Here is a 23,843-nt window from a genome sequence, read left to right as displayed (position 1 = left end):
TTTAACCAAAGAAACAACGGGCTTTTGAAACTGCAAATAAAAGAACTTACCAGGTGGCACAAGTTGGCTTGCTGTCAGATACTTTTTGTCTGAGAACATTGCTGTCCAAAACTTGATCAATATGCTGATATCCTCACGAAGCCTCTTTTCCCCTTGCGTAGGAAACTTTGAAGGACAACTTAAAGAAAACATACAAATAATATGAAGTCAAATATATTATATTAAAAAAGAGGGCCACAAATTAATCACAACCTTTTTTTCCTTCTGACCAGTCTTCAAGGATGAGACTACACATCACTATATTTTATCCCCATTGTTTCATTCTGTCTGAAGCTTCCTATGATACCTAAGTTTCCTATTATAACAGAAGTTTCCTATTGTAACTGAAAATTAACATGGCAGCCTGTGAGCATCCTGGATTCGACATTTAATGTTACGACTGACTAACCTCCTTACATTGTCAGGCATTCCTATTAACTACATTATTTTCTGCTGTGTCCACATCAAATCATGAAACCAAATTCAATGTGGGTGTATTTTAAAATGTTAAACTGCATTTCAGCCATACCTTCTGCAATAGCAGCCTCTTACATCTTATAAATCTAGGTACAGTTTTGAGCATTAAGATACCAAAATAAGGTAAGGAAGAAAAGAACAAACATTCCTGAAGATACTACCTTATAAACCACACATAAAAAAAGGAACTTACACCTAAGCCTCATCAAGATGGTTCATGCACTACACTGAAGCACAAGGAAAATAAAAGCCTTTGTTAAAATGGGCAAAAACATGAAAGGAAGTGAAATCACTGGAACAGAAAGACAGCTGGTGCTTTGAACTATCATGGAAGGTTTAGAAAATCAGACACGCACGCACTTTTAGTGAGTAGTTGCAAGTAAAAAAAAAGTACCTGAAATAATCAAAGGCAGTGGAATAAATCTTCTCCCTCAAAACATTGCGAATAGTTGCATTTGGAACCACATCAGCATGCAGCAAAGACAACCCCAGAGTCAGCAACCTAATATACAAAACATTTACAGAATGAAAATTTTGGCATTCTCAAAATGGTGACCAATGCAACACCATACAAACCACAGTTACAGCTATACTACAGGTATAACCCCATTTAGCTCACTGAAAAGTGTCTGTTTCTGAGCTCTTGGCAACTGTTTTGTCATCAGTCTGTTCTAAGGCTGTGATGACCAAACCATAGAAAGTTAAAGCCCTCAAGCCACAAATGTGAAAATAATTGATAGAGCAAAATTATTCCCAAATGATGCACTGACTAGATCGATGATCTGGACTGTACAAAATTATCCCATGAAGTTTTCTGAAGCACCAAAATGACTTTCACACTAAAGTTAGCTACTTCTACTTTGAAAATAGAGCTTAGACTCTTTATAATTCCAGTCTTTTAAAAGAATGTTCACCACTTTAAGCCAAGGATGAGATATATATTTATTTAGTGTTTAGTTCTTTTCTCCCATGTAATCTCATCGTTTTCAAGAAGGAAGAAAACCCTGCTCACTTGAAACGGGGTCCAATTGCTGCCACATGCCGATTCAAACTGCCCTTCGCCCCTCCAATGTTCAATGAAAGTGACCGCTGGAGCAGGCTGGAGAAGATCTCTATTTGGTCAGAACTGCAGTACTTGGCTATTTCAAATCTCTGCACCAAAAACTGAAAAGGAGACAGACATGCTATGCTTTCTTTGATGTTTTTTCAACTCAAAAAAAAAAACACACACAAACAAAAACACATGAATAAACCAGTCTCTTCTGTTTCAAACACCTTTCTCCCTTCCAATTATTATACTCTAAAAATAGTGTGTCCCTGGGGCTTTGTGACAGAGGGACTACCATCATGACTACACTATCTTTCCAAATCATAAGAACAATCAGTGCAAAGTAGCTTAATCGCAGCATCACTGCAACACCATCATAGGTGGGACATTCCAGAAGAAATACACACCTCTATCCATATGTAATGTGGGGTGACCTCTGGTGGACAAGGCCTTGGCTGGCTCTCTTCTGAGGCTGCTAATGGATCTGCTTCTTTCTGCTCAGCAGAAAACAGGCCAATTTTCTGCTCCACTGTCATTTGCCAGGCTCCTGCCATTTCCCGCATGAACTGCAAAAACAAAGGTTACAGCGTTTCCTGTTTCAAGAGCATCTTCTTGTATGGGAAGCATACTGTTTCTCCACAGGGCACGCAATGACCTACTACTTCAATTAAAATTCATTGCAGCAATAATGGAGAGACAAAGACAGGTGTATAAACCCCACCTGAAGTAAAATGTCTTTCACATCCTAAATCACAAAGGGAAGAAAGACTCCTTGGGAAGTTCAGCCAGTAACAGAAGGAGTAGAGGGAACAGCAGACAAGTGCTGTATTTTGTTGAGGAGGCACAACTGTTAGATCACCTAGTGCTGTCCTTTCTCTCCCTCTGCTAAAGGTTACCACCTTTAACACTGGGTCAACTTGCAACATAAAGATGACACAAATTCACTTTTGCTGGACCATCTAATAGAAAGGAGGCCAAGAAACTATTGGTGGCTATCTGATCTCCTCAACAAGATACAAAGAAATTTCCCAGAAGCCTAAAAGGAGAAATTAAACTATTGCTTAAGAAAGCTAAACACTGAAACATGCACAGAACTGATGTATGTAGATTTTTAGATAGATTATTATATCCAGCAAATTAAATATTTAGTGCTCACTAACTGCAGCACTTACCCCAGGCAGCTTTCTCAGCCATGTGTGGACTGTCACTTGACCATTCTGAGTTGTTTTATTACTATTAGATTCATCCTTACATCAGAAATACAGCTGGTCTAGCCTGCTACAGGATTAGTACTTTTGCAAGCCTATTTTTTATGCAAGGGAGCAATGCCAGATACCAGAGGCTCTGAATGATGAGCAGAAACATTAATTACTATTTGCTTTAAAACAGCGTTCTATAAATCATGGTAGTTCAGGACCCGATTCATGAGCAGCTCAGGTATCTCAGCAGCAAAGAACAGCTGAGAACCCAACAGCTTTCCCTGCTGCTGAGAAAGATCCATTTCCCACACTCCACGTAGTGAGAGGGTGTTCAGACTTCCAACAATACATAAGCAGAAATTTCCTGGCAGGTTAAAGCAATTAGCAATGCATTTGATATCCTTGGTTGACACAGATTCACAACAGCTGTGAATCTCTCCCTGTATTCTCTCTTCCCCCCTCTTGCGGTGGCAGAGAAAGAGTGGTTAGATAGCTTCCTACCGGCACTTCTATTCCATTCTTGGCAGCAAGCAGCCACTCCCAGCAAGCAATTGCTGTTTCCATGCCATGTTCATTGAACATTCGCAGAGGACCCCAACACAGATGATGAAGTAGCTGGGGATCACAATCTGAAAACAAACATTCACACACATTTCTTCAGCAGAATAAATAAATGCATCGTCAACAAGAAAATAGGTAATAAATAGCTTCTAGCTTAAGCACCCTTTCCTTAATATAAGCCTGACTGAAAAATCTCCAAATGCAGCTTTGCATCAAGTTGATGCATATGGGGTTTGTATATAGGTAGTTTTTGTAGTTTATTAATCTTGGCATTCACATCCAGAAAGCAGAACTCCATTTGGTTTTCATTACCTTTGCTGCTTATTAACAGTGCAGTCAATTTAAACATTGCCTGGGTGTAGAATTCAGTCTGACCCAATTCAAGAGCATCATTCAGCTCTTTGACCATCAGTTTATTCAGGTCAGATGTTCGTCCTGTAGCGTTTGAGAACTGAATCATTCCAGAAACCTGTAAAATATAGTGAGTTTTTCAACAAAGAACAGTATTTTTAGGAATAAGCTTTGGTATTGGTCACGTGCTGAGTAAGGATATCCACAACGAACAGATCTCTCTTCTTTCTACGTTGCTAATGCTACATAACTTTGTCTGCAATCTAAAAATTCTGTACAAGACCAAGAGTAAAATGAGCTCCTTAATAACATACAAAAATGATACCCTTTATCCTGTAGGATTTTAGAGTCCACGTTTAAAAGAACATAGAATCACAGAACAGTTTAGTTTGGAAGGGACAACATCCCCTAAAAAGCTATGCTAGAGCTAGTGAACACTCCACACACTCAAAAAGTATGTACCTACCTCTCCTGCATAGCGGTTGCGCAAATTTAGAGAAGCCATGAAGTTGGAGTAGTCCTTCTTCACACAAGTAGGTCTTTCAGTTAGCTGGGTTGCCTATGACCAGACCAAACAGCTGTTTACACTGTTCATATCCAACCACATATCTTTTTTTTCTATTTATACCTTTACCTATGTTTTAAGCTTAGTTTTCTTTGTGCTTATCGTTGGAATAGTATCAGGTCCACTAGATACAACAGTCGCAGGACTGATGAAAATGAAATAAGGAAAATGTGCCTTAGTTCCATGTATACAGTTTGAAATTTTTTAAGGTTTATACACACACTTTTGAAAGACCAAAAAGAGCATTAAAAAGGTAGTAAAATTCTAGAATCTGACAGCTTTCTAAAAGTGCTTTTGTCACTTGATTGGTCACTTCCCTGCCATATTTCTTTGAGTACAGCTCTTAGCATGCAGGAAGGCCCTAATCAAAACAAGTACTGTGAACACATTAGGAAAATGAGAAGGTTGTTTCTCTTATTTACTTTCCAGTTTTAAAGTTTCTTGCAGCACAGTCTCTTTAGAAAACAAGCTGTCTGACAGTGCAACATATTCTGCTGGATGTTTCTTCAGGAAGTCAGAAATTACAACCACATATGAGAAAAGGGGAAATGTAACAAACTGCATATAACTGTGAAATGTGCAATGCAAAAGTGTATTTTGAGTGTACCCATGTAAAATTAGAGCAAATGGATGTGGCTCACCTTACTATTCTAGAAAGCAGCTTGTTTCAGCCTTACACAAAGATACTACCTTCAAACCACTAAAAATCATCTCTAAACAATTCTTAAAAGACATTAGATATGTTTTTACTTTCTTGCTTGTTACCGCCCTACTTTTCAGTAATTTACAGTACAATAACATGATTGGAAGACCCTTTGACTTGAGATGGAAAGAAGTAAGGTATCTGAGTAATTTTCAAGCGGTACGACAAAGATGGTTTAGAAAATCTGTATTATTTGGTTAATTAATTTTGTTATAAAATTAACATGACAGCTACACAAGCAAATACTTACGCCCAAAGTGGTGTTCTGTCTGTTGTAGCCAGCAAAGTGCAGAACACTTTCTGTAGCCATAGCCAGTCCTGTGTGCTGGGACAAACCTGATACCCAGTTCTGATGTTTGTTTAGGTATTCCTGATATACACAGAAAAATGTATTTGTTGGAAAATTACTATGTTTTTTAAAACAAGGCAGCTCATAAGCAAGTGTTGCAACATTACAAACTACCAGAAAACTTAATTACACATGCTTCTGACAACAAGTAGACCATCTCTATTCATCCCTTTTAGACATTGCTCCCCGGCAGTAAGAAACTTTGAACACCATCCAAAATACATAAAGAGTAAGCCTTGTTCCATTTTGTAATGGGATTGAAGTGAATAAGGTAATGCTTTAAGGCCGAAGTCCTCTAAGAAGAAAGACTTTTCACAAAAAGAACCTTAAAAAACAAATGTGCTTTGGGCTCCATGGAAGATGAGAATATTATTTTAAATAAAGATAGAATCCCTTGGGATTTTGTTTTTAGGAAAGACCAAGTAGATTTTCAGTGTCCATGATAGTTCTTGAGCCTACACAGAAACTCTGTTATCAGCTTCAAGAATACAGAATGCTGGTCTAAATAGGATTACATGCTTTCTTCAACTACTGAAAGGGTTAACAAAAAGAGACCTCTATTTTATTGTAGTGAGACTTCTTGTGTACATATAGTATTTATTTTATTGGAACATCATAAAGAGTCTTCTGTCGTCTTTGCTAAGTCCTTTTACCAGTTTCTGCTGAACTCTGCCACATGTGAGCATGTTCTACATTCACGCTCTAATTAAAGTCTGTAGTTCACAGTGGTCTCATATATAACAGTATTTCTCTGTATTTGAAAAATGAACTGCATAGATGGAAAAAAACATCCTCCCAAGAGGGAAACAAGGAACAAGTTTTACAACCTAATTACATTTTTCAGTCCACCTCGTATTTTAAGCTAGCTATAATTAAACTTTGCTAGGCAGAGCTTTCTATTATACCAAATTCTGATTTCTGAATAAAGTCCAGGCTGATCAACTGTTTACAAACCAGTCATTAAAGATATTCAGATTTAGACTACATCAAAGCAACAATATGTTGCTCTGGCAATAATATAAAGGGAATCTTAGAGTGACAAAAAAAAAAAGTAAAAATGAAGCTTGGACAGTTAAAAAAAAATAAAAAGCAACACAATTTAATTCTGATTTTGAAGATGTACAAGGATTAAATTCTTTCACAGAAACAGGCTCATCACCTGTAGATGAGATTTCGTAACAGAGGGAGCCCACTTCATTGCTTCTTGCAGAATCATCCCACAGCGTGCAGCAAAATCCTTGACAATACTCTAAAACAACAAAGCACCAATACATCAGTAAAATACAGGATATTTAACAGGAGGCATGGGTTTTAACGGTGTAATAAGCAGCACAGGGATTAAGACAGGATGTAGCAACATGATACAGTTAATATTTTCTCTAATAATGAACAGTTCATTTGGGTAGGCAAAGAACTATCACACTTCAAGTCAAGTGAAATAATATGACTCAAAATATAGATGCCAAGTGTCAGATTGTGTTAAATAATCCTTACCTACAAGTAAGCATTTTTTTTAAGTTGGGTTTTTTGTTTGGTTGTTTTTTTTTTTTAGAAAACGACCATTTTGAGTAGCCCACAGTTACTTACAGAGACAAAAAAAAAAAAAAAGAATAAAATTCAGGCATTAATTTGCTATACGATATATTAAGAAGGACAGGACTGCCTACCTCTCTGGCTTCATGTGTGTCAGGAACAGTTATTCTATATGGAGCATCAGGAATGTCATAGTATGGTTGGTCCTTGTGAATGTCCTAAACAAAAACAATTATCAACTCTCAATAAAATAAAATTCATCAGCACTGAACATGAACAATACAGATAGCACACTCCCCGAATAAAATGTATGATTTAACACATTTTGTTCATATTTGCTTTCAAAGTCAGTCTGAATAATTCTAAGAGATGGGGTTTATTCCAGTTTAGTTTTCTGTGTAATTCTAAAAATCCTAAGACTTCTCCTCTACCTTTAGTACGAAAATAAATCTTGATAAAGCATTTCCACCTTCAAAAATACTAATATGTAATATTTCTAGTATTACAGATTAATAATATATGCTAAATCCAAGAGATATGGATGCACATACACAGACTGGAAAGAATATAATCTGACAACCATTATCATTCAAAAAACAAAAACAAACCAATCATCATCAATTTTCTATTTAAAATAAAAGAATTCATTAGTTACAATTCAGAATGGGTAATCCTATGTTTTCTTAACGCTAAATTTGATTTTCTGAACATCTGACAACTTTCAAGCACTATTTTACTGCCTATAAAACAGAAGTGCAAATTTATTCTTTATGTCATGGAAGTTTACTGCTTAAAATTGATACAATCTGAATGATGAAAGCAAAAGCAAATGAAAAACTCTAAAGAAGGAAATATCAAATGCAGAAAAAAAGCAAAAAAAATCAGTTCTATGAAAGGGAAAAAAAAAGGAAACATGCCCTTTATATTCTTAATAGCATCACTAAAAAAGACACTTACTGCACTAAGTGACAGTGAGAGTGTCTGCAGAATATCTAGCATAGTCTTCAGCACTGTTCCACTCCACAGCAAGTGAGGAAATCTAGAGCAAGACAGGATTCAGAAACACAGTAACCATGGAGAACTGAGGAAGTGAATTATTTTATCAAGAAATGGAGCTGCTCAAAGAAAACTATCTCATACTGCACAGAAATCAAAAAGCTTGCCTTGGCTCACAACAGACTGGCTCAATAAACATTTGAAAGCTCTCTAAAAAGCAAGCTAAGTAGAGCTATTTCATTAAATAAAGGCAATGTCAGCTCCAGTGGGTGCTTTCCTTTGCTCAATCCATGGGAATGCTATGTGGACACAGACATTTTAAGCAGTGATTTCAGAGCCTGCATTAAAAATACTGTTGGATGTCATTTTACAAGACCATGTTTCAGAAGCACCAGCCACCAAATCCACATGACTCTTTTCCTCAATTGCATGAATATTCACTAAGCAATCAACGTGAAAAAAAAGAAAAGTGAAATCTATACTTACTTGTCAACCAGACCAGATAAGTACTTGTCTGCAACCCTCCTGATCCTCTTGTGAATGTGGTTAAAATTCACCAGTAAGAACTGAGCATGTCTCTCCAGCTCTTCTTCATTCTCCTTGGTTTTAGGCTAAAAAACATATTATAGTAGTATAAATCCAAGCACACTTTCACAAACTGAATGAGAACTTGTATATTAATTTTAAATTTTAGTTGTCACGTAACCTACTTTATCAGCCATCATTGTCAGGAAAGCTTCAAACACCTTATCAGCAACAGCTATCACACACTGCATCATTCCTGAAGAATTGAGAGAAGCCAAAGGTTTTCGTAAGAACTGTGTTTTCTTTATGCTTAACAGTTACAAATTCTTTATGTTTACCAAGACAGCATTGAAACAACCAGTTTCAAAATGAAAACAGCATTCTTGGCGAGAATAAGACAACAGCATTCTAATGAATGAGACTCATTATATCATTTAGTTGCCTGATTTGTTCTAGTCTTGCATGACTGGAGATAACTTTGTAGTATTTCAGCTTGCAAGATAACCTAAATAAGTGAACTTACCAGATTTGTCTTTCTGAATTGCTTTATCTTCAAAATAGCAAAACATGACTTGGAAGCGATCTTGGTCAGTTGAACGCAATACCCTAGAAGAGGAAGAGTTCTGCTGTTGTTTTTTTTGTTGGTGGTGTGTTTTTTTTTTTTTCCTTTTATTAGAACACCTTCAACACAAATCTATGTATTTTAACCCCACATTGCAAACCCCACACTTCCAGTAACGATTCACTTCATTTTAAGTTCTACTAAGTGTGATATTGCTATGTTTCTACATTCAGCTAACTGGGCTCAGATGATAAAAACACCAGTTTGTCACCGAGAGAGTAACTTTCACACCCCAGGAGCAAGAAATCTGACGAAGATCACTTATACAATCACCACAAGCATATAAATACAGTACAATCTTTGGCATTTCTAAAAGCTTTGGATCAATCACCACAAAGGCATAAACATTGTGATGTTTATACACATACAATCTTTGGCATTTCTGTAGGCTTTGCTTCTATTGAATTTGCACAATGTAAATATCACTTATTAAAAAACTGTTCCTAAAATACAGCCGGTATGTTTCTGGAAACTGTTGTCAAGTTAGCTATTGACAAAGTAAAAATGTGATGGGGGAAGTTTCTACCTACTTTCCTTACTGCTAGACTTTCACCTCAGCTTAGCTTTCAGCTACATACTTCTTTGCATAGCAGTAATTAATACACTTCTAAAGAAAAAAAGTATGTGAATTCAATAAATTAGAACAGTACAACCTAACACACACTGCTGAGAGGGAAAAAAAAAACATAAACCTTTTCACAGCTCCTACAATACACTAATCTCACAGAAGAGATTATCTTTCAGATATTTTATCCTTCTGAAGAGCAAGCACAAGACTTCAATCTGCACAGAAGATATATACACTTGCAAGACAATTCTCCCAAGAACCCTTTTGCCCATCTTTATTAGATCCTACAGAGAGGAGCTCCCATTTTTTGGGCCCTGCTATATTATTCCATCCTTTTACCCATCCTCATTTCTGTACAGTTGAATACTCCATCTCAGAATCTTCAATGGCATATTTTGACTCAAAATCCTGATCCTCGTTTATCATAGCACCTGGAAATTCTGTCTTTAACACATACAACTTAAAGAAACAACAACAACAAAAACAGGGAAAAAGGTGTGTACCTCATATACTCCAGACGGTAAACAGAAAGGAGGTATGTAGACATGGCAAAGTCCAACTTATTGATCAATGCTGACACCTCTGGAGGAGGATCCAAGAGATTTATTATGGTACTCCGCAGTTCATTTAATTCAGCCTAGAGATGAATACATGCAGTTATCTGAAGTGGGAGGACTATATTAGTTTGTGTTCTGAAAACATTTACTTTCAGATATTAGTCTTTTTAATGTTCACAAACAATATGCTAGACCCCCTCTGAATGCAGACTAGGAGCAACTTGCTCTAACTTAGCAAGGTGGATTCTTAAAATACAGAATCGAAACAGAATTAAACACTGGAATCAAGCTCCCTGTTGAAGCAACTACTAGTTTCCATGTAATACCATGAGGAAATACATTTTGGAAATTCTTTTTCTTTTTCATAGTTCAAGTTTTGTCTGTCTGATAAAAAAAATAGATGAAACTGACTATTAAAAAGGCTTCTGTCTCCAGAAAGATTTTGTTTCCACAGCTAATCAAAAACATGTAGCTATTACCCTAAATGCTTGTATTAAAACACAATAAAACCAAACCCAAGCCATTTATGTACACTGCTAACATAAGAGTTGCGTAAAAAGAGCTGTTTTTCCCTTATAGGAGGAAGGTTGAAAGAGTATTGTGCTATGAAATATGCAATATTTCTTTGTTGGTACATTGTGTAACACCTGACAGACATTACGGAAGAAGGTAATAGAAGAAATTAATTCTTACAGAAGTCACAGTATCATTCTTCATGGCAGAGTTATATTGAAGAACAGATCGAAGTGGTTCTTTGCTTGGAAATGTGAGTAATGGAGACTTGGTGGCAATTTCACATACACCTTCATACCATTCCTCAGGCCAGAGACCTGAAGCACAAATATAACGAGGACAGTGGGGCAGAGTAGAAAAACAATATTAAGATTCACAAAGTTAATCAGCATCTTCAAGCTTTGTACCACTTCCTAGACCCAGTTTTTCACGCACTTAAGCACAAACACTCAGCACAAGTGGTTCACGTTCCAAAACTAACACACATTATCAGGTAATTCTAAGTGAAGCTTCTCAATGGATAAAAAGTTTCTATTTTTTATTCCATTGTACCACTAGTCTCATCTTCCATTTCATGAACTTGCCTATAAAAATTCATACTTAAGTCATGGCTAAGTTCCATCTTTTCTTAAGGAAAAAAAAGAGTCCAAGGATAAGTTGTATTGTGCTGAATCTCATAGCAAAACAGATCGGTTGTACTTCTGCTCATCAAGAGTTAAAATGCAAGCAGCAATGTTATACTCTTAAAATTTACATTACCTGATCCTTCCACAGCAAAACCCATGAGAACTGAATACAACCAGAAGTCACGGAACAGCTTCTGCAACCTTGGCTTGGCCTCCTTGATGGGTGGTAAGCGTCTAGTGAGCTAACAAATAAATAAATATCAAAATCAGGAATCAGTGGCAGTTACAATAACCCAATTCCACGTAGAATCATAGACTCACAGAATCATTTAGGTTGGAAAAGACTCCTAAGATCATGAAGCCCAACCATCATGTAACACTACCAAGCCCACCAGTAAACTACATCTTTAAGTGCCACATTCACACACCTCCAGGGATGGCGACTCCACGACTTCCCTGGGCAGCACAGGAATCAGTTCATGTACCTTCATCTACTCTGATTTAGAAACATAATATTTTGTCACCTCTGGAAACTAATACTACATTGCTATTGTTATACTGGAGAAAAGTAGATTTTGTTAGAATAGCTTAAATATTAACATTCAAGATGCTCTAAGTAAACCTCCTTGGTTTCACACACATACCACCATACTGACACAGTAATTTCTGAAAAGAGTAAGTAATATTATTATACATCAATTGCAGCAAAGGGATCCCGTGGTCCTTTAAACTGTGTGTTGAAGACAATGCCATGCAGCTTTGCTTCAGTACAAAGGAACTCAAAACCAAACAAGTATTAGTCAAACATACTTCTGGTTGCTATTGTTTATTGGCTTTGTGGAAATACATTGAGGCTCCAGTTGGGGATCTTTCATTGTTTGCACCCACGCACATAATGACATCAGTCCTGGGGAATTTACTATCTAAACAAGCAAGTAAAAGAGCATTATTTTCAACACATCTTTTAAAGTCCTCTGATACTTTTTTCACAAACAGCTGCTACTGCTGGAGCACAGTTTATACTCTCAAACAACATGATACATAATTTCAGATAAATTTTTAAAACAAATCTAAGAGTCTGCTACCCTGAAATTGTTACAAGCACAGACTGTGTTTAAAAACTTAAAGGGTCATTAAACTGTCAGCTTTATCCAGTATGACCAGATATTATTACTGCAAACTTTATTAAAAAAAAAAAAAGTTAGATTTGAATCTAGCTTGAAGATATTTTCTCTAATTGTATAATAATTCTCTTGTGGTCTGAAAACCAACAGTACTTAATAAATGTTACATAAATCCACTTTGGGACGTATTTGTAAATCATGAAGCAGTTTGTTTATTGAAAAATCCTTTACAATGGTAAAATTAACTTGAGAATAAGCCCTGTGGAGCTGTCAGCAAATGTCTGCACATATGCACACTGACTAAAGCAGCCTGACCATCACAACCCCAGCAGCCTCAAATACAGTTGATGTGACAAATCGCAATATATCCCCAACTCAGCACAAAACACCAGCGGTATGGTTGGTACTAGTCATAAACAGCCAAGTTTATGCGTGTGCTTGACTTTGAAACTTTACATACACACCAATTTTTGCTCAAAGATTTTCCTCAAAAGTGAACAAGTACCTGCAAAGCCATAAAAGTAGTTTAACAAACAACAAACCAAACGATCCAGCAGAGATCACTAGGCAAGGGAGGGATTTTGGCTGACGAAGTAAGTTTAGCAGTGTTTGGTTTAGAGAATGTTTACTTTGGGAGGTAGACAAAAAAACTAGCGTCAAAGTTCAGACTTAAACCCTGCTATTCCCCTCACTTGAGCTATTCAACACATCCTTTCCGTACAGTGGCTTAAAGGTAAGCTTCATTTACATCTTCTCTTATTTCAGGTAGATCTGACCCAAATATATATATATTGCGGAGTGGGGGAATGCTTTGCCTGCGTTGTGGAGCTGAAGGATAATTAAATTTTGGTGAAGATTAGAATGTTACGTTGGGAACTACAGACAGCAAACTCTTACATGACAAAAGCAGAAAACATTTACCAGTGGTTACTGGACAGAGAATCTCAGCCCAAAGGGCCTGACTTCTGGGGGCGGGGAAAAAAATAATGAATTTATGAAGAATCAAGTGCTATTGACTCGAGACCTTCAGTCACAACGTAAAACCTTTTCAAATGTACCTTCCAGTGATTCTTCATCATTGTAAAACAATTTGTTTTTGATATGGGATAATCATCTTGAATTGTTTTAAGATTCCAGGCTTATTAGCTTGAGGGGAGAGTTTAGAAAATTAAAGTTTTAGCTCAGTTACTTCAGCCCTCCTACAACATGTTTGAAAATATTTGACTCAAGCAGTGATTTACAGATGTGTATTTTACTTCCACAGAATAGCTCTTTGGACTATTTGCTAATTCACAAAACATTTTTATCAACACACTAATAATTTTTTGTTTTTATCTTATCAAGTGTTTTTTCCCCACATTATAATACTTTTAAAAAACAACTCAGAACAATTACTATCAAAAGAGACAGACTTTATACAGTCACCAACTTTCTGAAGTGCGATCAAAAATCAAGAGTAGTGTTCACACACCCATTTTATGGTGTCAGCTGACATAGTTATCAAACATTTTTATTTTAGTCTTCACTGGCACAGAAAGAAATTGCACTTTTTCGTATCTGAGATCACTATAGCTATTGCAAGCCAGTATTATGGTGAGAAGTCTCTCAGACCCACCTCTTCTTAGTGTGTGACAGATGAGTAAGGCTTATGAATTCTCTTCAAATTTTATGTATCTAAGACTAGATTTTGATCATAAAATCACAAAGAAAATAAAGCTGTCTGATAATAGATGAAGAAGAGATCAAGTTTCCCATTGGAAGAAACAGGTTCTGCTTGAACATATTCTCAATTAAAATAAATGAAGTTAGAAATCTAGGATCAGAAAAATAGTAAGATTAGAGAAACTGTTCTAAATAGGAACTTAAGAGACTTCACTTCATAAAGAAAACAGCACTACATATTTTGTAGTGCTACACAAAAAGTAAACTGAAACTAAACAAAAAGCAGAATCAAGATAACCCAAACAAAAGAGACAAATGCATATATCACAGCTGCAGAAAGTGTACGTGACCATGGAGTAACACCTGAGTAAGATGATGAGCATGCCAGTACGTACATCTATGCCTAACACTTCACACAGCACAGCCCCACTAACAATATTTAGTACAAATAAATGCCTTTTCCCAGATTTGTTGCTACATCCCCAATCTCCTTTATTCCGTCAAATTTCAGCTTCACTCATCCAAAAATACTCCCATAAAACTCTCATTTTTCCTGTAGCTATGCAACGTCTGTTTTGCAAATTCTTCAACACATCTCAGCCTTCTGGTATGCTCCTTCAGTGGATGCCTAGTCCCTCCTCCTGCCAAGCTCAAATCTTTCAGCTTATCTTCACCCCGTGTTTTTAGCACACGTTAGTAACACAGTTAGTAAACATTTTAAGTGTTAGTGGTTTATATATAAAGAGTCCAATGTATTTTAGGCAATGAGCTTGTTACCACTGAAATATGTCAATAACTACTTCTGTGGGAGAAGTTCAACCATTCATTTGGCAGGCTGGAGGCATTATGTAAACCAAAATGATTACCAGTAAAACTGATTTATCCATCTAATTATGCTCTGTCCCACTAAAAAAAAATGCTGCTGAATAAAGTAACTACTGACTTTCTGCTCTAACAGAATTCATTGTAGACCTAAAGTCAGTGAAGAGACAACGAAAATTCAGTTACCCTATGCTCTCTCAGCTCTGTTGTCTTTCAGGTTGTGACCTGCCAGAATGAAGTTCCTGTTTCACTTGCTTGCTTTTGTTGCCATCATAACCTCCACGTTTTGTGGAATCAAGGACTTCAGTGAGCATTTTGAAAGCCTCAAAGATGCACATCCAAATGAAAACGTGAGCTATGATATGCCAAACTTACCACTGGAGTTCCACAGAGAAAACACCATCACTAATGACTTGATTCCTGAAGAGGAGGAGGAAGAGGACTATCTAGATCTTGACAAGATACTGGGTGAAGATGACTACAGTGACATTATTGATGCTGCTCCGTACATTGTTTCTGAAATTCAGCAAGGAAATATTCTTGAACTTTTCCAAGGCAAAACCAGAATCCAGCGCCTTAATATCCTTAATGCAAACTTTGGCTTCAACCTTTATCGGAGTATGGCAGACAAAGCCAACTCTTCAGATAATATTCTCATGGCCCCTGTTGGTATTTCCACTGCAATGGCTATGATTTCCCTGGGTCTGAAGGGTCAAACTCAGCAGGAAGTATTATCGGTTCTTGGCTTTGAAGACTTCATTAATGCAAGCACCAAATACGAGCTCATGACTGTTCATAATCTCTTCCGCAAACTCACTCATCGGCTCTTCAGGCGCAATTTTGGTTATACTCTGAGGTCTGTCAATGATCTTTATATTCAGAAGGACTTTTCTATTCTGAATGATTTCAGAAACAATATGAAAACATACTACTTTGCTGATGCCCAACCAGCTGATTTTTCAGATCCTAACTTCATAACTAAAACCAACGAACGCATCCTGAAGCTGACCAAAGGATTAATAAAGGAAGCTCTTGTGAACGTAAACCCTACAACACTGATGATGATTCTTAACTGTCTTTACTTTAAAGGTAAGTATCTGATATTTCAGTTTTTAGCTGTGGATTTTCTTACTTTGCATTTCAGCGTATACTTTAATAGAAACTCCGGACTAAACTTCAATCTACTCTACAGTTCAAAATAGGCTACTGATTTCCTCATTAAGAAGAATCTCTATTATTAACCCAAAATTTGCATGTTTCCATAGCACACTGATGTTCTAGTCATGCCCTGAAGTTGGTGGGTATTGTACAGGGACAACAAACACTTATTACGCCCTAAAGCTTATAGTCTAAAACTGAGACTAAAAAATAACATACACATGCGTAACAGCCTCAGAAAGCATGGACTTCATAGGAGTCTCAGATGGTGAAGCAGTACTTTATGTGCATGTTAATGGTCAGATTCATTCCTGCTTCAGGTTAGTGGCTTCACTGAAATTGTAAAGGTTGATTTCAGTTACAATTCACAGCAATGACTATAGAATTTCAGTTTAAAGTATGTATTTTTATATGATCAGCGTGTGATCCTTGTCAACAAGTCAATCCAGGGGACTGAAGACAATAATCAAAACATTTTTCTTCTAAAACTAAAACCGCATTCACTACTTGGAGTACTTCAGTAATTCTGCATGGACTGCCTGCAGCTTGCAGCTATAGGCTCCTACATGTTCCACTATAGGCTGAACAGTTAAACAGGCTTGAAATACTTTCACTACAAATATATACCGTTACTAAAAATTCTTACTTTCAATCTCTTTACATTTTATTTTGTAGCCTGGAGTGAGGTTTTTAACATTGGTTATCTCCCTCAGGTTGATAGTTTGTTTGTTTGTTTAAACAATTTTTTAAACAGTATTAAATGAGCACAAGGTGGGAAGTGCAAGTGAAAGAACTGAGGACAAAACCAAAATCTGTTACTGCCTGTATAAAACAAAATCAGATAATATGTCAGTAAGAAAAGAGAGATTACCAAAATCGGATAGCAATGTTAGGAAGTACAACATACTGCTTTCCATAAGTTATAAAGGGAGGTTCCTTTTCCTATTTATGTCCCTGCTTCCAGGAAACAGATGCTTGAGATCGTTCTTGCAATCTGCATTGTCAGCATTTGATTTTGCAACAGTGTTCCTCCAAGTTTCCAAAACGTTACCTTTCTCACTCACTTGCAAGGCTTACTTCCTTGAGCACTGCTACTTCTCTCATTAAAAGTTCTGGAGCTGTCATTAGCTCAAGATCCAATGATACCCTATTTTGAAGTGCCATCCAAAATCAACTTATTTGTATCCTTAAGTACATCTCCAGTGATAATACCTTGACATAATAAAGACATGTCTTTACTGTCAATTTGACCATTACACAATGTGCAATAGATGCATTATTTTTTCCTGATTTGGTTGTATTTAAAATACATCCTATTTTAGAATACATACTTTGAAATCATTAAATGAAATCACTATCTCAAAAATGAAATCACTATCTCAAAAAAAAAAAAAAAAAAAAAAAACACCCCCAAAGTTAAACAGCTTTAGAATTGAAACTCTCAAGTCATCAAGACCAAAAAGACTTCTGGGTTTTTCTTTCCTTTATGAAGTCCTGTTACTCCAAATTACCTCAGTGTCTGCTGCTGAAGGCTATCATTTCTAACCCTCAAAACCAAAAAATATGTATTCTATATCGGTACCTCCCATTCATACATCTCCTGGTAATTCCACTTCAACTCAAACAACTTTTCCAAAGCAGGTTCTGCTCCTGGTGTTCTTAGTGTCCCTACCACTCCTTTAAGACATCCTAATTTTTGTCCACATCTTTCCATTTACAACAGTCACACTGTGTCACTACAGAGAACCTGCGTTTAGCCCTCAGAGCTAAGAAACCTGTGAGTATTCTCAGGTACAGAGAGATGCTCAACACAAGAAATATTGAGTAACAGTATAGTTGGCAGACACCATTAAGTCTTAGGGTCCTTTTACGCTAAATACAATCAAGAATTCGTCGGAAGGTATTTAGTCTTGGTTAGAAGGAAGTTTTAGCCTGCACAGATATCCATTCCACATCTACCTGAGACCTATTCTCCAGTTTGCCAGGGTTTGAATGAGCTTCCTATTAAGCAGAAGCTGGTTATTTTAGCCATGATAGACCATGGCAGCTTTTGATAACTGAAAAATTTTATCAGGTTCTAAACTGCTTCTCTGAGAGAGAAGCATGGGCTTCTTTTGCTTCTCTGCATTTTCTTCTGTTGCTTCTCACAGACCAGACACATCAAGAAAATATTAGAATGAAAGTTGGATTTCTGTGGATTTTTTTGTTATTTTAATTTTGTTACTTCACAGTCAGTTTAGAAAAGTCAGATTAAAGGCCCCAGAATCATTTGCAACTTTTTGGAAGGTTAGATTAAAGTTAAATCTGTAGCCTCTCCACATAGTAACAGCCACACTCCTCATGCGTTTGCTTGCCAACGGTGACCTATGGTCTGGAGTTTAAATGGAAATACCAGTAGCCTTATTTCCACCATGAAATTCTAGCTTTGCCCATTAAGAAAGAGGGATGTTGTTCCAGAGATACTGTTCTGAAAAAAATCAATAGCAATTTGCTTTGAAAAAGTGTTGTATTTTTTTCTCCCATTCAATTTTCACAGACAATAAATATCTGGGGATGCCCAAAGAATCTTCACGCATCTTTATCATCAGGGTTTGAATCACGCTTTCTTAGCTGCAAAACGTGGTGAATCACATTCTTTGGGAATAAACCTGCCAGATGACATGCAAACGTGCTAAAATCAAATCAAACATCAGCACAGAGTTAGGCAGTCAGCACCTAAACTCATCAGGAGGTCTTAACATGGTACATTGATTAGCATAGATGAAGTTAAGTCAAAGTAATGCCTTCAGCGTAAGGCTGAAACTGGCTATTACCTAGCTCTGATGTACCAATACCGTGCTTGAAGCAGACCACTGCAGTACTGGTTTCAAGTATCAGATCTCTCAGAACATAGAGCTGTGTCTGTTGCTCTGCCAGGTGCGAGCCCTGTCAATTATTTTGCAATTTCTAGATTTCTTGTAGGGAGAAGGAGCGCACATGAAGCCGTTTAGGATCTCCAGTTTGTGTTTACATTCTTTTGTAATTCAGAACATTCAAATAAGACAAATAAGTTAAAAAAAAAAAAAAAGTCAGAAATTTGAAAGCTTCTTTAAAACTTGTCTTCTTATTCAGGCTTAATTAAAATTAACAATCTCCTTCAGCAAATCCAAATTCACATGAAAGGAAGTTTAATATATGTTGTTATTCTGGGAATATTTTTCTAAATAATGTCCTGGGGCTTTTTGTTTATCTGTCTTCTGCACTGTATTAACAGGAACATGGGAGAATAAGTTTCCAGTGGAAATGACAACCAAAAGAAGTTTCCGACTGAATGATAAGCAAACAATAAAGGTTCCTATGATGCAGACTAAAGGGAACTTCCTGGCTGCTGCAGACCCTGACCTAGATTGCGGTGTGATCCAGCTCCCGTTTGTGGGTAACATCAGTATGCTGATTGTACTGCCTCACAAGCTCTCTGGCATGAAAGCCCTAGAAAAGCAGATAACCCCTCAAGTGGTGGAAAAATGGCAGAAAAGCATGACAAACAGGTATCTGCTGAAAATTACACCTTGTTTAAAGTCTTAATATACTTTCTTGATCATATTGGCAATGGTAAATAGCATAGAAGATAACACAGGATATTTTGATTAAAAACACTGAGCTTCCAGAAAAAAAGACGGACTTACTGAATTAAGAAAAAATCAAGCTTCAAAAAAGGCTGTTCAGAAATCAAGGGCAGTGGTGGTAAAAAATTCTAATGGAGCTCCGACATTCTTGCTGCTAAGTATTTAGTTTTATAGATTTATCAGGAATAACTTTGTTTTCTTTAAAGTTTACAAATAAAATGAAGAAATAGAGTTTAATAACAGATTATTCATGGAGGATAATCTGGACGATAAGGAAAGCAGCCTACACTCACTTCAGCAGTATCCATTTCAACAAGTTACATGAAGTCACGCATTCAGTAGTCAACTATGCGGACTACAATTTCTCTCCTGTAAAAAATTATCTTGCCCAAGACAGGCTATATGACAGACTGGATGGTAGTCTCTCCTCTGTCTGGAGAAAAAGATAAGAGCTGTTCTGAGGTTGACCAATTGCATAACACATATTTCTGTTGTACTGAAGTGACAAATCCCCACCTGAATACTCCAGAAAATTTGTCAGTTCAATATTTATTACAAGCACACCCAAACACGTACTGAAGTGCTCAGAGCCCTATACACTATGCACACAACTAAAGTAAAGCGTCATAAATTAAATTATGCATTGACAAATCAACAGTTTGGGGACAGGAATTAATATTAAAGAACACAGCTTAAAATTCATGATTCCCAAGTTTTGAAAGTAAAAGTACAGTACAAGTTCCTGTATATTTGTGTCCTGCTTGCTGAAGTGTTTAAAAAAGTAAAGCAGAGGAGTTATGCAGATACGCATCTCCTTAATTATTTTTTTTTCATCTTTGTTTTTATTAGAACAAGAGAAGTGGTTCTGCCTAAATTTAAGCTGGAGAAGAGCTACAACTTGATTGGTTTTCTGACATCCATGGGAATAGAAGAACTGTTCAATGAAAAAGGCGACTACTCTGGTATATCAGATGAGAAAGTCACCATTGACAGGGTATTTATTCCTCTCCTGTTTTCATTTCCTTTCTGATTAAGCTTTATCATCCAAAAACAAAGCAATGCAGTAAAAGTTATTCAGTTTGATAAGCTAAAATACTGTTTTATAGTCTTTGCTGAAGGATATTGGAGGGATGTGGGTTTTTCTGCATGTCCTTATTGTCTGTTTACAAAAAGAGGAATATGTTTGATTAGATGCTAAATTACTAGCAATGTCGGCCTTCCTAGAACTCAAAACCAAAGGATTACTGCCTGCGGGGGCTGCCACCAGGAGCGTCACAAGGGAGGCACATGCTGGACATGGGTTGGCGGGCAAGGGGAAGGCTGTGAGGACATCATTTGAGAATACTGCATAGATCTTGCTTTATTTTTTTTTTCACAGTTCAATCACCAAGGCACAATAACTGTGAACGAGGAAGGCACAGAGGCAGGAGCAATAACCAACGTCGGTTTCATGCCTCTTTCTACTCAGATTCGCTTTATTGTCGATCGCCCCTTTTTGTTTCTCATCTATGAACATCGTACCAGTTGTCTCCTGTTCATGGGTAGAGTTGTCAACCCTGCCAAGTCTTAAAAGCAGAGAAGACCTCCAACATGCTTTCATACACAGGCTGTATAATTATGCATTAATATAGCAGTATCATAAAAGGCAATTTTCTTTGTCATATTAGTTAATACAAAAGCCATTGGTATACAAATATATATATATATAAAGTGCCTAGAAATAGTTTCACATGAATGGACTCATAATAAGTAGATGATTTGTCTGCAGTGGTTAGTGCCATATATAAATACAAGTGTGTTAAAAAATTACCACAAAGTAACTTATACTTTGTGTTCTACTTCACTGTATAAAATGTAATCAATAAAATATTTAGACTAACTGGATTGATGAAGTTCAGCTCTAAATTTGTGCTAGGGCACCTATTTATAATAAATAGGAATAGGGAAATCCTAAATAACCAGCTGACATTAGAAACCTGTCTCTCCTGGGTATTTTATATAATCTAACACTATTTAGAGTAGGGGCCTGCATTCTTGCTTTTGCTTGCATCATTTAACATTCAGCAGACTGCCACAGACCATAAGCTTTATGGACCAATGTACCAAATAAGAGGAGAAAAAAATGTCTTGGAAGAATGAAATACTAATGGATCCACTACTTTTCCCCAGCCTAACTTCAATGATTTTGATACAGTTCTCCAACATTCATCAGTAGAAGCAATTTCAGGGTTAGGCCAACCAGGTAATACCTTAGAATACCTTATATATTGAAAGCAGCTAGGGAAACCTAATCCTCTTTACAAAGTGATTTACAGCAATTTCAATGTTTGTTAAGAATTCAAATGCACTCTCCATACACCATTCAATGGACAAATCCTTGCAAGGCTTACACTAAGACTGTAAACTTTCTGACTCATTCTGGTAGCAATATGCATGCTGTACGCAAGCTTGTTTCACGTCTGAAAAAGCAAAAAATTATCTGCATTCTGTAGTGTATTCCTACCAATGTGGTGCAAGGAACAGTTAGACTTGACATGTGAGTTATTAAAGTCTATGAACATACTCACCTCTTATATCTTCCACTGCATCATAACTTCTAAAAGATGTGCCTCACAAGCCAGTGAATTTTTTTTATTTGCAGTGTCAAATACTGTATTGCTCTAAATATATTTGCATTATAAATGTCTCATGTTAGCAAAAATACAAAAAGCTATCAACCAACAGTTGAAGGAGTAAGACTTCTCTTAAGGTATTTTTCAATGTTAAATTCAACTTACTGATTTTGCTTCTACTTGTAATTTTGCATCTACCACAATTATTTGTCCCATACACAGAGCCATTTTAACATGATAGCCAAAGAAATATTGGTATTAAATGACACAATGATGAAGAGTTGACATCAAATAAAAAGTTCAGATTTTTCTCTATTCCTAGCTTATACTGTTCTTACTCATAAGTTCATATGGCCGACATTATTTTCAGTACTGAAGTTTCACAAAAGAAAACATTATCGTTCATGTACCCATTTTGTTTTATCTAAATTAAAAAAGAACAGGATATTCAAATGATGAAATTTTCATGTTGCCAATTTAATTAGTATTTCAAAGATTAAATGAGATGGATTTTTTTTTGAGACCCAGGTAACCAGAATTATTCAAGGTAAAGAGGTCAAGCAGAAAAGCAAATCAGGTACTGCTCGAAACTCATGATCTTCATATATTGTGCAAGAAAGTCAAATATTTGCTTCAACGAGCATAATGTAACCATTAACTCTTGCTTCAGATTCTGGCACTATATGACTATTTAAAGGTCACATCAGTTAAGAAAAATAGTTATCACCAACTATTCAGAACAAATACATCATCAATAAAAATTTGAAACAGAAAATTACTTCCATAACTTTTACGTTAATGTCTCTAACATTTTTTAATTTTTTAAAAAAATACACAAGGAATGATCTTGCACTCTAATCAGTGATATTACCACTAGCTTCACTGCACCTCAAAAATACTACCCACTAGAGTATCGCTCTACACAGGACCAGCTAGTTTATTCAAAAATTGGGCAGCTATTGAATAATAGTAAGCCAAGATGTTTATAAATACATTCCTGGTTCCCTATGATTGTTGGTGAATTCAAGAAGAGCTTATGTTGGAAACAGATGGAAGACGTGGGAAGGAAAGGAACAGTTCTGCAGTCTTCAGTGCTAACTTAAGGCTCTTCTCTTTGAAAAGCTTCAGTAAAGAGGTTCATGAGAGCAGAGTATGAAATTAATGATTTTTTTATTCTTGTAAATGGATGTGCAATATGATCAAGTTACAAATAGGCATGCTTACTGCAAATATGTAATACTTTGTCCCCTTTTGTCCCACTAGCTGTGCAGAAAAAAAAGCCACAGAAGAATATAGCTTCAGAAGGGGACAAAGTGATCTGATGGTTTTTGTCCTCCAGTAAGTTTGTCTTCTAGACATGATTGTTCTGTAGAAATAGTTAGATGACTAGTCCTACTGACTTGGGAACCCAGCTTGGACATAATCAAGTTTTCAGCAGGGGAAATCTATAAAGGTCACACACCATTTTTGACTGGATTAGTAGTTACATTTTATTTAAAAAATAAATAAAATGTTTAGACCCCAGAAGAAATCATCATCCAAGTCCAAAAGCGGATAAACATCAGAACAAATGACCATGGAATGGCCAGTGTCCTTGTACATTTCCTTAAAAGCCATTAGCATGATAG

General features: G+C 36.5%; 2 protein-coding genes across 3 annotated transcripts in view; one reads left to right on the top strand and one right to left on the bottom strand.

Moving 5' to 3' along the window:
• Positions 1-23,843, bottom strand: part of PI4KA (phosphatidylinositol 4-kinase alpha) — a 60,152-nt gene that overhangs the window by 16,394 nt on the left and 19,915 nt on the right. The window contains exons 20-36 of the mRNA XM_035340129.1: positions 11,366-11,474; positions 10,787-10,923; positions 10,040-10,173; positions 8,870-8,952; positions 8,532-8,602; positions 8,308-8,432; positions 7,783-7,864; positions 6,960-7,043; positions 6,452-6,541; positions 5,194-5,313; positions 4,142-4,234; positions 3,637-3,793; positions 3,265-3,392; positions 1,972-2,130; positions 1,529-1,680; positions 911-1,018; positions 51-178 (exon numbers count right to left, since the gene is read on the bottom strand). Coding sequence (XP_035196020.1) covers positions 51-178; positions 911-1,018; positions 1,529-1,680; positions 1,972-2,130; positions 3,265-3,392; positions 3,637-3,793; positions 4,142-4,234; positions 5,194-5,313; positions 6,452-6,541; positions 6,960-7,043; positions 7,783-7,864; positions 8,308-8,432; positions 8,532-8,602; positions 8,870-8,952; positions 10,040-10,173; positions 10,787-10,923; positions 11,366-11,474 — 1,960 coding nt within the window. The remainder of the gene's footprint in view (positions 1-50; positions 179-910; positions 1,019-1,528; positions 1,681-1,971; positions 2,131-3,264; positions 3,393-3,636; positions 3,794-4,141; positions 4,235-5,193; positions 5,314-6,451; positions 6,542-6,959; positions 7,044-7,782; positions 7,865-8,307; positions 8,433-8,531; positions 8,603-8,869; positions 8,953-10,039; positions 10,174-10,786; positions 10,924-11,365; positions 11,475-23,843) is intronic.
• Positions 12,937-22,990, top strand: SERPIND1 (serpin family D member 1). Of its 2 annotated transcripts, none has more exons than XM_035340138.1 (5): positions 12,937-13,089; positions 15,042-15,929; positions 19,252-19,525; positions 20,453-20,597; positions 20,982-22,990. In XM_035340138.1, exons 2-5 carry the CDS (start codon positions 15,074-15,076, stop codon positions 21,171-21,173), a joined length of 1,467 nt encoding a protein of 488 aa, XP_035196029.1. In that variant the 5' UTR covers positions 12,937-13,089; positions 15,042-15,073; the 3' UTR covers positions 21,174-22,990. The 2 variants fall into 2 exon arrangements, with proteins under 2 accessions (XP_035196029.1, XP_035196030.1); XM_035340139.1 differs by having other exon boundaries at positions 12,959-13,089; positions 15,058-15,929.

Source organism: Oxyura jamaicensis, chromosome 15, assembly GCF_011077185.1.
Source record: "Oxyura jamaicensis isolate SHBP4307 breed ruddy duck chromosome 15, BPBGC_Ojam_1.0, whole genome shotgun sequence".
Lineage (NCBI taxonomy): Eukaryota > Metazoa > Chordata > Aves > Anseriformes > Anatidae > Oxyura > Oxyura jamaicensis.
Note: the sequence above shows the minus strand (reverse complement) of the source record. Positions and strands in the feature narration are given on the sequence as shown.